The sequence below is a fragment of the Marmota monax genome, unplaced genomic scaffold (genome assembly GCF_021218885.2).
Source record: "Marmota monax isolate L192 unplaced genomic scaffold, Marmota_monax_Labrador192_F-V1.1 WCK01_AAM20220418_F8-fsc00036, whole genome shotgun sequence".
In the NCBI taxonomy this organism is placed as follows: Eukaryota; Metazoa; Chordata; class Mammalia; order Rodentia; family Sciuridae; genus Marmota; species Marmota monax.
In genome coordinates this window covers 11,389,823-11,405,281 of record NW_026694491.1, presented here as the reverse complement: position 1 = coordinate 11,405,281, position 15,459 = coordinate 11,389,823, and the positions used below count along the sequence as shown (strand labels likewise).

At 32.1% G+C, this 15,459-nt stretch overlaps 1 protein-coding gene across 5 annotated transcripts in view; it reads right to left on the bottom strand.

The window, feature by feature from the left end:
* LOC124075678 (centrosomal protein of 290 kDa) overlaps positions 1-15,459 on the bottom strand; it is an 83,261-nt gene that overhangs the window by 5,971 nt on the left and 61,831 nt on the right. For 4 of the 5 annotated variants that reach the window (XM_058571314.1, XM_046419229.2, XM_058571315.1 and 1 more), the window contains exons 43-48: positions 11,547-11,670; positions 7,174-7,308; positions 6,457-6,543; positions 5,327-5,491; positions 4,690-4,812; positions 3,335-3,507 (exon numbers count right to left, since the gene is read on the bottom strand). In XM_058571314.1, coding sequence (XP_058427297.1) covers positions 3,335-3,507; positions 4,690-4,812; positions 5,327-5,491; positions 6,457-6,543; positions 7,174-7,308; positions 11,547-11,670 — 807 coding nt within the window. Of the gene's footprint in view, positions 1-3,334; positions 3,508-4,689; positions 4,813-5,326; positions 5,492-6,456; positions 6,544-7,173; positions 7,309-7,409; positions 11,126-11,546; positions 11,671-15,459 lie in introns of those variants that run through there. The other variant, XM_058571317.1, reaches the window with a different exon arrangement.

Sequence of the window (15,459 nt, the reverse complement as noted above, 5' to 3'; positions counted from 1 at the left end):
TATTAAAAGGTGACGACAAGAGAGACAAGAGAAGTCTCCCAGCTCATACACATACTTATGTGCAAGGGGCCCCTGAAGAGCTTGTGGGTCCATACTAGGACTATGGGGACAGAAGTAGAAGCCATGGGCAAGACTGCTAGCACCCACGAGGGAATATCAACATGGTGAAAGGAATATGAGGTGTCAGTATACCAACTCTAACTTCATAAACACACACTGCTGCGCCTGAATTTGGAGCTTCACAGTTTTGGAAGTATGATACCTGGATCTATTAAATGAAGTACTTTTGACTTCAGAAAATTTTTATAATATTTTATATTTTTCTTCCTATTATTACACATCCAGCTTTAATAAATTAAAAAAGGCAAAGACAAGAGATAAGTATCCATAATTCACAGATGAGCTAATTAGAGAATTTAGATGTTTCCTAAGATTATAAATAATGATGAAGCCTGAATCTGACCACTGTAAAATTGTAAAATTAAAATTTTTCAGTCACAAAACAAGAAAATACAAAGTTAAATTCATCAGAATACCAAATTCACATTACCAGATATTCTTAAGAAGATAAAGATGGTAATGAAAGCTTTTCTCATTGTATGTTATACAGAGAACAGATATCCAGGCAGAAAAAAAAATAAAAAGACATTTCATTGAGAAGGAACAAAGTATTTAAAAGCGCAGCTCAGAGAAACAGTGCATGATGGGGAAGGATGAAGCTTTTAATCTAAAAGTCCAGATTTGCAACCATCAAGAAAATGATAATATTTCAGACTTCAAAAAAATTTTTTTAAAAATTGAGACCCATAGTTGTACAGGTACACCATACCTTCTAGGCTGTCTTTTATAATATTCAAACTTTTCCAAAGAAAGAAAAAAAAAATACCTGAAATGCCTTAAGCTAATTTTAAAAAGCTAGTATTTCTCTGGAAACAAAATCTGAACAGTAAATGAAAGGACAGTTATGATTGTCTAAATATATTCAAATAGCTTTTGATGGACTTTAGAAACTTAAATTAGGAGGGAATGTTCTTAATTTGACAAGGACTATCTACCAAATATTTGCTAAAGATGAATAATAGTGATCAGAAGTTTACTCCTTCACTTCCTCCATTTCTCTGTTCATAGCCACCCAATTACCAATTTTCTAATTACCCCATCTAAAATGGCCCCCAAATAACCCTGAGCTATCTCAGCATAATGTAGGACACAGAATACATGTTAATAAATTTTTTGAGTAAAGAATAAAGCAACTATAAGGATTTCAGCATGAAATAGTCCTCCAGTGCCAAAGGTGCCAAAAGTGCTCTCTAAACAGCTTCACTGAGTTGGGTGTGTGCTATCACTCCTAGACCTCAGCATTAATACTTTTAGACCCAGCCCCCAATGCCAAGAGTGGGGATGGGAACAAGACAGATTTAGGCAACTTGAAGGTCAAGAATCAGAATGAGGCTTATCTCTGTCAAGAAGCTACTACCTGGACTTTTTTCTTCTTCAAACTGGTTTATTAGAGACATTGTCTATGCTTAGTTACTTGTACAGTTCTCAGAACAACAACATATAAGTGATCCAAAATATAAAAAGTTATCTTCAACTATGGCTAAGTCTCATACCAACTGTTCACAAATTGTATTAATTCTTTTACCCTAATAATTTATTTTATATAGTCTCACAGAGTCCTTCTAGAAAAGGAAGATGGGGATTATGTTCTCCATAAATGAGAATAACTTAAGCCCACAAAGATATATCATTCAGTCAAGGTCACAGTAATTAGGTCTATCTAAGCCATAAAAGTCACCTGGCTCTCAAGGAACCCAGGCAAGATAGCTTTTGAGAAGTAATATGCAGCTTAAAGCACAGAATCTGGGAGTAGCAGGTACAGAATAAATATCTGCTGAACAAATAAATCTCAGAGTAACTCAAAATTCTGAGATCTTATGTGATTACAGAAGAAAAAAATGAATGACCAAGAAATAAACATAGAGTCACAGCTGGTGTCCAAGAAGAAAAAAATGGGACCTTTCTCCCCTTCTTAGTATCACAATTGATATTTGCACCCTAATACTCACCTTCTGACAGAATACTTATTCCCAGTTTGTAGATGGAAAAAGTGTCAGCTATAGGGCAGAAGGATGGATTCTGACTTATTTTGGTATGGTATCAGAACAGGAATCAAGGACTATTTCTCCAAGACCACAGAGACTTCTGGGCTGTCTTTTAATATGCCTGCTTATTAACCTTTCTCTTTTCTCCTTAGACTGGGCTGATGGGGCAAGTCCAGTGCAACAAGCCTTATTGTGGGACTTGCTATAGTCTAACATTGCTAAGATTCCCATCCTATTTGTAGTGATGATGGATGCCACCCTGTCCCCATCAAAGTCATTCGAAAGAGCAGGTAGGGCAGATATAGACTTCAAATGGGAAAATAGGAAGGTAAGGCCATATGGAACTACAAAGATGTCTTTGCCTTTTGAATGGGAGCAACAGATGTGCTGATGACAAAGAATATAACTTCACAGAGGAAAACTTTTGGTGGAAAAGGACAAAGGATCCTACTGGTTACTAACTTCTAAACTTCTTGAGTTGGAAATGGGAATGACACCAGTCTTTTAGCAACTTATCATAGTCATGATGGCAGTATCATATAAATTAGTTTCACAGGCAGAAATCCCAAATACTTATAGAAAAGGTTCACATGGTGGGAAAAAAAAAACTGAGTACCAAAAAGCAGAGGCCAGAAACACTAAAGCTGTGTTGCATTTATCTACTGAGGCTTTCTGAAGAGAAACTTCTCTAGTATTTAACTCCAAATAGTAATGCAGTTCATTAGATCCTGTATGTCACAGAATGTGACAAGACAGCTCAAATGTTTCTAGCTCATACTTGAAATAGAAAATGAACAACAGTCAAGAAGCTGTTGTTGCATGTGTGCACACGACTCTGAGTTCAATTTCCAGCATTGCAAAGTGAAAAAGGAAGCTGAGATTTCAGTTGAAGAAAAGTAGCACTTAGGAAAAGATGGGAAGTGTTAGCCCAGGCTCATGGCTGACAGCAGCTTTACGATGCACATCAAGCTCTACAGCAGCTTTACGATGCACATCAAGTTCTGTTCCGTTCTATGCTCTGCCATCCAAACTAGTTAAATGTTTTAGAGAAGAAAAAGATTTTCTGGAAATGCTAGCATAGACTAAAAGGGAGTAATATGCTAAAGTAAATAACAAATTATTCATCAGGAAATTTCTAAGTTACTCAGAATGGGCTCATCTTTTAAATCAATGATACCAGAATCAAACATGATTAAATGCTGGGCAAGTTGTGAACTATTTGGTCCTACCTGGTAACAACAATTGACTTCCAGCTCTTGCTGTCAGCACCTTCAAGTTGTGGACCTCTACTTTCTGCAATCTGTAATCTCTTACTAGTCTCTTCTAGTTGAACCGTCATCTTCTCATTTAATATCTCTAAATTATTCTTCGCTATCCGTAGTTTCTCTGCAGCTTCAGTTTCCTATCATTAAAAGATAACTAGTGGGCTGGGGATGTGGCTCAAGCGGTAACATGCTTGCCTGGCACGCGCGGGGTGCTGGGTTCGATCCTCAGCACCACATAAAAATAAAATAAAGATGTTGTGTCCACCAAAAACTAAAAAATAAATATTAAAAAAATTCTCTCTTAAAAAAAAGATAATTAGTACATTATAATAAAACATAACACTGTCCTCACAGATACAATGCATTTTAAATTACCATTACAAATTGGAAAACATAAATAACCTGAAGTTCTAAATGCTGATTAAATCTGAAATAAAAATGTAATCTTTCTCTTCTTCTAAAACATCAATATGATGATAATTAGAACAAAAGATCATATAATGAGCTCAGAGAAATATATTTACAAGTAATGGACTCTAGTGGTTACTTTAAAATTTTCATTGTTTCTCTTAATATTTTTAGGATAATTAGATAGATTGTCTCTTTACACATTTAAAAGATTCTGTGTTTTGATTTCCTAACACTTAAGACACCTGGCTATAAGCATAAGCCATATGTAAATAACAGATTGTTTCTATTATTAAACATCCACCTTCAAGGAACAACATTACTCTGGCCTCACAATGCATTCAATTACTATTCTAACTAGCTTTCACAATATTCATTTCAATGTTTTCACTAAATTATCCATATAAATAACAATACCTACTTGCTCAGAGCAAGGAATATATTTTGTCACTTAAATACAAAGAAATCTTACTGTTTAACCAAAGAGTTTCATATACTTCTCACTGGAAATTAAGTATTGTTCTAAGGCATGTGCATAAAGATTAAGTCACTTAAATCCTACAGCAATTCTGTGAGATAGGTATAGTTCTTATTCCCAAACTTATATATGTGGGAACTGAGGAAGAGAGATTAGGTTAAGTAGCCTGCCCCAGTTCCTAAGATTAATATGTAATAGAACTAGGAACTGAATTCAGAATGAGTAGCTTTTAATTATATTGACTCTAAATTTGTTTGTTTATTTCAATGTCCTTCAAAGTAATGACAGGCATATTCTTAAATCTCTCACTACAATTCCTAAACCACTTACTATCTACTTTAAACAAATGCTCTTTTCTACTTTCAGTACTGCCAAGATATACTACTTAATTAAAACATAAATTAATGATTATAATTAATCATAAAAGTCATACCTTTTTAAGTTCTTTACGAAGCCTTTCATTTTCAGCAACAATTTTTTCTGTGCCTTTAGTCTTGGATTCATAGTGCATGCTCAACTCATGTCCAAGATGAATTTTAAGTTTTTCTAATTCAGCCTGGTGATTAAAAAAAAGAAAAAAGAAAAAAGATCAAAACAAGGTAATCAAATAAATGGTACTTGTAAACTCATAAAATTTAATTCAAGATAGTTTTAGAGACTATATTTGGTATGATTAGAATTAAGGTCTTTCCTTAAATACTGGTCATCTAGAATAGCAGTACCCAACTCTTGGCTACACATTTGATGACTTAAAATACAAAAACAACCCTCTCACTACACCTATCTTAGAACATGTCATCAAATAATCAGATTATTCAGGATCTTGGGCACCTGTATTTTTAAAAATACACAGGTAATTAATCTATGAGAAAACAAATTGGTCTTGAAATAAGGAGGATAAGGGGAGCCATTCAGTAAATATTTTTACCTTTTCCTCCAATTTAGGTTTTTCTGTTTGCATAAAATATGTACATGTATTAAAGCCATTTTGTAGAATGTTTAAATTTTTCCTAAAAAATTAAAATTAATAAAGCACTCCCATTAAAAAATGATCATACTAAAAATGTTACCTTTAACTTTTCATTTTCTAGCTCAATATTAGCCATTTTTTCACTGGTCAGTATTCCTGATGCTTTTTTCAACTGCTCATTTTCTTTTTGGACTTTTTCAACTACTTTTTTCATTAAACCAATGGTTTTTTCTAGTTCTGGGATTGTTTTTCCACTTCTACCAGACTGTAAAAGAATATGCCAATTTATAATTTAACAAACATTTCATAGACTATGATACTGAAGTACCAACACAACAGGTTTATTACTGTGCTCATTATTAATAATTCCTAATATTTGATCCCCAAACCTGTGTTAATTTAAAATATCCTTATAACAACCTATAAGATTTATAATTCTCATATACAAAAAACCAAGACTTAGAGAATTTGACATTCCTACAAGCACATAATTAGTAAGTAACAGCTTAAATAGGCAGGTTTTGATGTCTGATCTAAATAAATAAATTCAAATATTCTATTTAGCTAATGTTCTCTCCAGTATACCAAAATGTTCTTTATATGGAATAAAATCAAAAAGAAAAACTGAAATACAGCTCATCAGTAATCAAATTTTGGCTGCAATTTAAAAGATGCAATTTTCTCTAAGAATAGTCACTGCTTAGGAATTCAGCTTCTGATCAATATAATAGAAGACATCTGAAACAAAAAACCTTGTATAAATATATCAACAGAGGTAGGCTACCCATCAATAAATTTAATTTCTTATAATCAAAAATAGTTAATAGTTTAATAAAATCATGTGCTCATTTTATTTACATTTGAGTTAGCATTCATGCTATAGCATGAATAACCCTGATATATAAACTTTTATATAACTAACAAACATATTTACTTTCTTTATAAATTAAAAATTTTTAGATCAACATAAAATTGTAAATTTTTATAGTGTACACATATATTTTCATTTTTGAAAAATATGTTGCTGATCATCACAAAGATATTTGCTCTTAATATTTTTCTAATAATAATAATACTCTTCAAATTTTAACTAAATCCATCATATATTTAGCATTATTACTGGAATGAGTTTTTGAACTATGATTGGTTTCATTTATTTATGCCACTCACTAACATGAAATCAATGGAGGCCTAAACCTTTGGTCCTGGATTCCCAAGCAACATACTCACCCCTCTAACATGACCAAGTTTTCGCTCAACTTCAAACTTTCCTTTCTTAAGAAACTCACACATTTCCTTCAAATCTCTTACTTGATTCTGAAAGATAAAATATGTAGCAATCTGACATAATTATCATCACTGAAAAGGAAATAAAAACAATTCATCTGAAGTAACGTTTTCAATTGTACAGTCAAATTAAGCAACTGGGTCTCTAGACTAACAAGGAATATTCTGAACTAAAGACATATGTTCAATTAATAAGAGAATATTTTATATATAAACTTTCAAGAAATATTTTCTATATTACTGCCTTAGGGTACAATACAAATTTGGGATTAGATCTCTGAAACTGTCCCATAATTTACACATATAGATCAATATTCACGTGATAGAAAAGGAGAGAATAAAGTTCTAGCTATGACAAAAAGAAAGACTCCCATCAATAGGCTAACATACAGAATACTGAATTTAAAAAACCAACTTATTAAGATCAAAATAAAGCAAACTTTCTAAAAGAAACAATTATCCTTATATTTTCAAGTGTGACCATTGTTAGCATTTAACATCAACTTACATACTATATTGACTTGTTTAAATGTAATCTTACCTAACATTTTATGAATATGCATTTTTTAACAATATAAGTAAATATAACAATTAGATGTGTGGTGCAGAAATGTTACAGGCATTTGATTTTCTTAATATAATAAAGCCCATTAAATTTACCTTTAGTCTTGGCAAATCTTTATTTGCTTGTTCAAGCTGAAACTTTAGCTCAATATTTTCAGATGACAACTTCAAGTTTTCCTTCTGAAGCTCCTGTTCTTTTTGACAATGTTCATCTGACTCTATTCCAGAAGTCTTCAGGAAAATTAAATTTGGAATTTTTAAAGTTTAATAAATTAGAGCCAGATAAGACATACTGAATTAGAAAATACTATATCAAAAGGAAAATTTTTTTCTCAAGAGAATGTGAAAAAAATTGGAGAGCCCTAAAGAAAAGATAATTAAGTTGGAATATAAAACTTACAGATAAAAAGTAATATAGTTTCCTTTTATTTAAAATAGAAACCTTCATATGTATAATGTTTTCATATATACTCTCATAATAGTTAAGTAGTTTATGCTGGTTTTGTTACTGCAAAATAAAGGTTGTATAATTGTTATACAGTAATATTATATCCCTCCACTCCCCAAATTGTATGTTAAATTTTAACTCATAGCACCTTCAGAATGCAACCTATTTGGAGACAGGGTCTTTGCAGAAGTAATTAAATTAAAATGCCATAACTAGGGTAGACCCTAATCCAGTATGACTGGTATCCTTATCAAAAGGGGAAGTTTGGGAATTTGGACCCAGAGATGCATAGAGGAAAGGGCATCTGAGGACATAGAGAGAAGAGGGCCAGTTACAAGCCAAGACTTAGAATAGATCTTTCCTGTAAAGACTTCAGAAAGAACCAACCCTGCCCACACCTTGATATTTGAACATCTATCTTCCAGAATTGTTAGACCATAAATTTCTGTTGTTTGAGCCACAGAATCTGTAGTACAGATATCCCTTAGTCTCCCCTGGAGATCAATTTCAGGACAATCCCACCTTCCCCCAAAGGATACTAAAATCTGTGGATGGTCAAGTCCCTTAAATAAAATAGCAAATATGCATATAACACACATCCTCCTATATATGTTAAATCACCTCTAGATTATTTACAACACTTAATACAGTGTAAGTAGTTAATTACAATATATTGCTTAGGGAATAATGACATGAAAAGGAAGGTCTGTACATATTCAGTACATACACGATTTTTTTCCTGAATATTTCTGATTCATGGTTGGTTGAATCTTCAGATGTGGAATGTGTGCCTATGGTGGGCAAATATAGTTTATTCAGTAATGGCAGCCCAAACTATGCACTCTAATCTAAAAAAGAAGTGCCTCAATTAGAAACCATTTCTGTATTCCTTGAGGTAATTACTCCCTCTCTGAAATGCATTAATACTACATTTGCATTTCTTTTGGCAAGAATCTACCTTGGTTATTTTTTATGTTCACTTTTATTTCTCAGGCTAAACTGTAAGGTATTTGAAAGAGAAAACTGTGCTTGATTATTCTTTCTATAAACTGGGTTGATTACCTCCTACTTCATAGAACTGTTACAGCATCATATAAAATAATTTTGTGAAAGTGCAGGGCATGGCTTTAGTACTTTTTCCTTAAACTTTCTCCATCTATTGGTTTAAACGCTTCAATTGGGTTCAATAAAGTCAATAATTCCATGGATATTATACTTCTTAAAATATATCAATAAATCTACATGTTATACATGGTTCTATTAATAGTGATTTAATTATTGAAATCTACATTATACTTGTTACTTTTGTTAGAAAGTAAAGGAACTCCATAAATGTATTTTCTAAGGTAAAACACAGTAAAAGTAAAGAAATCACAATACAGGAAATGGAAAAGTAAAGAAATTTTGGACAGATGTCTGATTCTGATGAGGCATATAGCAGAACACTGGCAGGAAGACTGCATGTGTTCACCAGATTAAGGGAATGAGTATGCATAGGCACATATTAGCAAGAAAAAGAAGATGCCTATAAACCACAGTAACATATTCCCACTTATTCAGACTACCCAGGCATATATTCTAATTCAGTGTGAGTAAGTTAACATAAAGTAAATCCTACCAATTACAAGACTATCAAGTTTTTGAATCTTATGAATAAAGGCACTAGAGAAGATATCTTTTAAGTTCACTTCAGACATGGGAATATTTAATTCTTTGTCTCTAAGCTGTTCTGTTTCCCTATCTTTGTCTCTTGTGTCTGTGGTAGCTATCTGAATCTATGAATGCTAAATCACCTATAAGTACCACTGATTGATAAATAAAAAATATTAAATCTCACAGAAGAGAAGAATTCTATGTGATGAAGATTTTACATGAGAATAGTTTCTAAACATATTTCTCACTAAAATATGAATGCAATTACTATAAGTGAATGTGAATCACTTTTTCTTTCTATCCTCAGAAAATAAAACAAGATATTAGATCATATTCTCCTAATCTTTGGAAAATAAATTCTAATAAAACTTTCTATTTATGATAATATAAATGGATTTCTTGTATGATGAACTTCATAGGACTTCCCACGTGTTTTATTGAAGAATGATCCCACTAAAAGTCATAAATTGCTTAATATCAAATCCTTAGTGGATGGAAATTAGATAATACATACTAGGCATCTCAAATTTTCTCATTAATTATGAAGTTAAAGAAAAAAATTTATGAACCTGGATAAAGAAATAAAATAAGAATTAAATCACTTTCATCTATTTTCTCCTAGATGTGTAATATTAGTTGATGGTTAGGCATGACTGGAACATCAGAGGTAGAAAGGATAAAGAAAAAAGGCTACATGTTATTTGAACTGGAAACAAGCTTGTCTTAATTCTGTACTTCAATATAAATGGACCCAAAGTAGTATATATACAAAAGTTCAGGAACTAGAATTAGATTGAATTTAAAGCCTGATTCTGTTTCTACAGGGTCACTAGAGATACTTATTCTTTAAGCCTCCTATGTAAAATATGAACAATATTTTGCAAAATATGTTGAGAAATATACTTAGGTACAGAGCCTAAAACAACACAGACAACACATGAAAGCTCCCTTTTCTCATTATTAAAAAGTATATTACCATCCATGGCAAAAAGATCACTAAGTGAACTTGCTATATATCATTGCAACAAAATATTCCTGATATTCACTGTAGTGAGCTTTTACTTGCAAACAGCTGTCTGAATTAGAAATATCTAAGGCAATACTAACACATATAGAGTGCCTTCCTTCTACTACTATTCAGTAAGTTCTAAACTGAATTAGGAAATGCAAAACCACTAATTTTGTTAATAATCAGTTAAAATTAGGGCTTAAGGCAAAGTTTATTAATAGTTCCTGGGTTTTTTTTGTTTGTTTTTTTACAAATGCTACAGATTTTATCCCATTGGAACTATATGTTTTTTAGAATTGGCCTAAGAAAATTCAGCTAACAAAGAAATAAAGGAATGTGAAAATTTTACCAGGGACATTCATTTCTTGGCTGAATTGATGAGACCAGTTTCATGATTTGTATGTGCACCATCCACAGCACAATGATTCACTGTATCAGCAACTATGGAATGATTATGGTCCTAGATAGTAGATTCTCTGGGATCTGCATAGTTGTGAACCACATCTTTAGCTGTGTGGTCCTTTTTTTTCACCCTCATTTTTACCTATCTCATTCTCTTTCTCCTTTTTATGTTCCTGCCTACCATTTTCAAAATATTTTTGATCAACTTTCTCAACTTTAGGATCTGATGCAGACTCAAAATTTGAGTCAAAATCTCTCAGGTTATCATTAGTTGACCTAAATGGACCTGATGTGTTTGATACTGCTTCTGATTTAACTTAATAGGAGCTACAACATTTTTACTTTGTGTTTCTTTAATTAACACCATAGGGTATTAACGATGATGTAACTGTTTCTGGAATTTATTCTCTATTTTTAAATCTTAGGGTTTTTTTTTTCCTTGTTCCTGAACAAAGTGTTCTTTTGTGAAAAGTATTACGTCTGTATTTATTAACACTACTAAGGGTAGAATACATAGTTGTGTCACATACCAGATTCTGTTGAAGTAGAAGAAACATGAAAAGGAAAAAACATAAAATATATGTATTACTTAAAATGAGATCAAACAAACAATTCTACATTATTCATTAATGAATCTTCTATAAACTAGAAACATAAACATGAGAATAGAAACATTACTACAACATTTTCACATTTAATTATAGGCTCCTATCATAAAAAAACTTCATGATAGCTTCATTTAGAATTTTTAGAAATCAATTGTAATGAAGCTTTATGCAAATATTAAAGTCTTAAGTTATTATGTTAGGATTAAAGAAGCTACTATACATCATTATCTAGTAAAAATAAAAGTTGAATTTACTATATTTGATATTAATGAGAAGAATCTAATGTTTCTGGAATGAACTGATTATGCTTTTATGCATTTAAAACTAGAAAGAAAAGATGTATACTCACTGAAGGCTTAGAATATTCCTGCTTTGAAAGTTGTTGTTCTAAAGCATGAAGTTTTTCTTGAAGGTATTTATTTTGTAAACGTAAGTCTTCTACAACAGAATCTCGAGGAAGAGCTTGATGGGTCCTACAAACAACAACCATAGACTCTGTATTGCGAAAACCTAAATTTTACAATATTAAAATATAGCATAAAAGAAAGAAACTGCAATATATTTATTAATAAAGTATACGTTTTACTTTTTTCAAAACTCCAAAATTTTAATATAAACGTTGCCATCACAATTTATATTTTAAAATAATCCTCTACAGAGGATTTAATGAAGGACTCCTTTAAACTGTCAGGTAAGAAATGCAGTTTGACCAATAAAAAACAATTACAGAAATACATTCCAGCTGGGAGCGGCGGTGCTTGCCTGTAATCCCAGAGGTCTGGGAGGCTGAGACAGGAGAATCGAGAGTTCAAAGGCAGCCTCAGCAACTGCGAGGCACCAGGCAATTCAATGAGACTCAGTCTCTAAATAAAATACAAAATAGAGCTGGGATGTGGCTCAGTGGTTGAGTACCCCTGAGTTCAATCCCCGGCACCAAAGGAAAAAAAAAAAAGAAATATATTCCATATTTTTAAATAGCATGTATATCAATTTATATGTCATTATATAAGACAGTTAAAATATCCACTATTCTAAAAGCATTATGTAATAAACGCATAATATCCATGGTCAGTCTCAAAAAGCTCAAAGATATAAAAAATTTCTTAATGGTTCCAGATAATAATCTGTCACTTTGAATATAAACATGTCTGCCTGGTCTACATCACCCTCCATAATCTGGCACAACCAACTTTATTGTCCAGGAGACTACCTTTATTCAGGCAAATAAATCTACTTTGACCCAAACATGAAATATTCACTCTTGCCTCTATATCTCTGCTAGAGTGATTCATATCTGAAATTGATCCTTAAAATTCAGAAGTTCTTTGAATTTGAAAAGTCAAGATAGTTTCTTGTATGAAATCTTCTCCAACTACTACAGCCTTTACAGATTAACACATAGAATAATAATAATAATAATAATAGGCCCTTAAAAGCCTTAGGTTTCAAAAGTAAAATGATTTGATTCTTGCAAAAACTACAAAGGCTACTGAAAGAGGTTTGTTTGTTTGCTTGTTTTTAACATAGGTTTAGATTCAGAAAAATGGAAGAGAAAGATCCATTGCTGGGGACTACATAGTAACTTTAAACAGTTATCAAGAGAAAGAATTTCTTGATCTTTTTTCCTATCAAGGAAAATTATGAAGAATTTAAAAAATAGTAACTTAAATGGAAAGAGGATGGAATGTAAGTTAGGAGTCCACCAGAATATTATGTAAAGGTGCTCCACTTCATAGGTCCATATCACATTCATACTGACACAATATTAGACATTAATAAAGAAGCACTACTCTCAAAAGTACAGGAAATGAAAACAAAATTAAACTGGATTATATCAAACTAAAAAGCTTCTGCACAGCAAAGGAAATAATCAAGAAAATCAAGAGACAAATACAGAATGGAAGTAAATATTTACAAACTATACACCTGACAAGAAATTAATTTCCAAAATAGATAAAGAACTCTAAAAGCTTAACAGCAAAAACAATCTAATTTAAAAATTTCAAAAGAAGACATGCAAATGGCCAAGAGGCACATGAATAAAACATTCGATGTCATTAGTCCTTAGGGAAATGAAAATCAAAATCACAATGAGAAAATCAAAACCACTTCACAACAGAAAGTCTATTATCAAAAAGACAAAAGATAATAAGAGCTGGTAAGGATATGAAGAAAGATCCTTATATACTGTTGGTGGGACTATAAATCAGTAGTATGGAGGTTCCTCAAAAAATTAAAAATAGAATTACCATATGATCCAGCAATACCACTATGATGCCTAATGTATACACACAAAGGAAAGGAAATTGTTATGTAGAAAAGACATGTGAACTACAATGTTTATTACAGTACTAGTCATAGTAGTCAAGAAACAGAAACAATGTAAGTGTCCATCAACTAAAGAATTGATATGTAGTACACAAACACAAACCATGGAATACTATTCAGTCAAAAAAAAAAAAAAAAAGTCAAATCCTGTCATTTGTGACAATATGTATGGAACTGGAGGACACTGTATTAAGTGAAAAAAGCCAGAAACAGAAATACCACATGATCTCACTCATACATGGAATACAAAAAATTTATCTCACAGAACTTGAGGGTAGAATAGAGATTAGGGAGAGCATGCAGAAAGGAGGGATGGGAAAAGGTTGGTTAAGGGATATTAAGTTATAGTTAAGATAGGAGAAATAAATTCTTGTGTTCACTAGGGTGACTACAGATAACAATAACGTACTATATTTCTCATAAAAATAATAGATTTTCAATGTTTTTGTCTCAATGAAATGATAAATGTTTGAGGAGATAGATATGTTTTCCCTGACTGTACATTATATAGTTCATACATGTATTAAAACATCACATTAATATATTCAATTTTTATGACAATTAAAAATGATTATAAATTTTTAAAAAGAAGCAGTAAAGGTAATTATTAAAGATTAATAGACAAAGCCATGGTAAATTTATTAAGGATAAATATCACATCTAAATATTATATGTAGATTCCAGACTTTGAAAATGATTATTAACATGATTACAGATTATGATATTGTAAGCACTTAGCAGATGAAATAACAAATTCTTTATAACAAACCAAAGTTCACCTTGGAAGAAATATGTGAAACAAAAATTATAATGACAGGACAACATTTTATTTTGCTTTTTATTACTACAGTATATGGAAGGCAGTCTGGAAAGAGGAAAACAAGTCTCAAAGACTCTCTTACGAAACGGCATGATGGCCGCAGGTGGAGGGTAAGTGGTGGTTCCAGGTACAATGGAATAATCACACTCAATCCTGTCTCTCTCCCATGAGCAACTACTTGAGGATACTGAAAACTAAACCATATAAGGCAGTCAAGGATAGAATACCAGAATTTAAGTACCAGGTGACAGGCAATGAATTTAACTTTTTCTTTTCTCCTATTGTAATTGGCCTGAACACATTATTTGAAACATGTTATGTGAAACTGGAGGTAGTCAGCACTGAAGGGAAAAGTTCTAGAGAAGCTTTCTAGTTCTAACTCAAATAAGAAAAAAGGAAACACAAAGAATAAAAAAATCTTATTATTTTTGTCCTTTCTAGGTGGTCTCATGCTCCAGCCCTCAGGCAACTCCATGGTTTTCGCAAAGGCTTCAATGGGAACCCTCAACAGCTGAAATTTTTGAGTAGGATCTTTTTCTCTAATTGGTAGAGCTGTAATATCAAAGTGAAAGGGCAAAAAATAGTTTTTGTCTTCCTGCTTTCTGCCCTCCTATTGCTGACTCAGCTACAGACATGTACAACTAATGAAGTACATAGCATGGTGGGTTTAACTGAAGTCCCAGATTTGTATGAAGTACCAAAATGGGGAACCCTAAGGAAATAGGAAGTATCATAAAGAGAGGGAGACATTTCTTGAGCTACAAAGTTGTTTACGGACTTCTGGACTCACCATTCAGCTGCACACTATATAGATCTGATCCTAATCAAATCACAATACTAAGGGTTCTGAGAACTGAATAAAACACTGCCCATGTACCAGACTGTTGACTGGTAAGTGCACAGACAGAACAGATCTGAACGGCACTAAAAAAGCTTTGAAAACAGAACTGACAAAGGAACCATAACCCACAGAAAGGAGGGTGCAACTTGAGTCCTTAACCTAACCAATTAGATTACAAGCTAAAACAAATCATCTACATTTTCCATAGAATTTAAACAAGACCTAGAGGTTCACAATATAATATTTAAAGGTCAATAATACAATAGTACAATC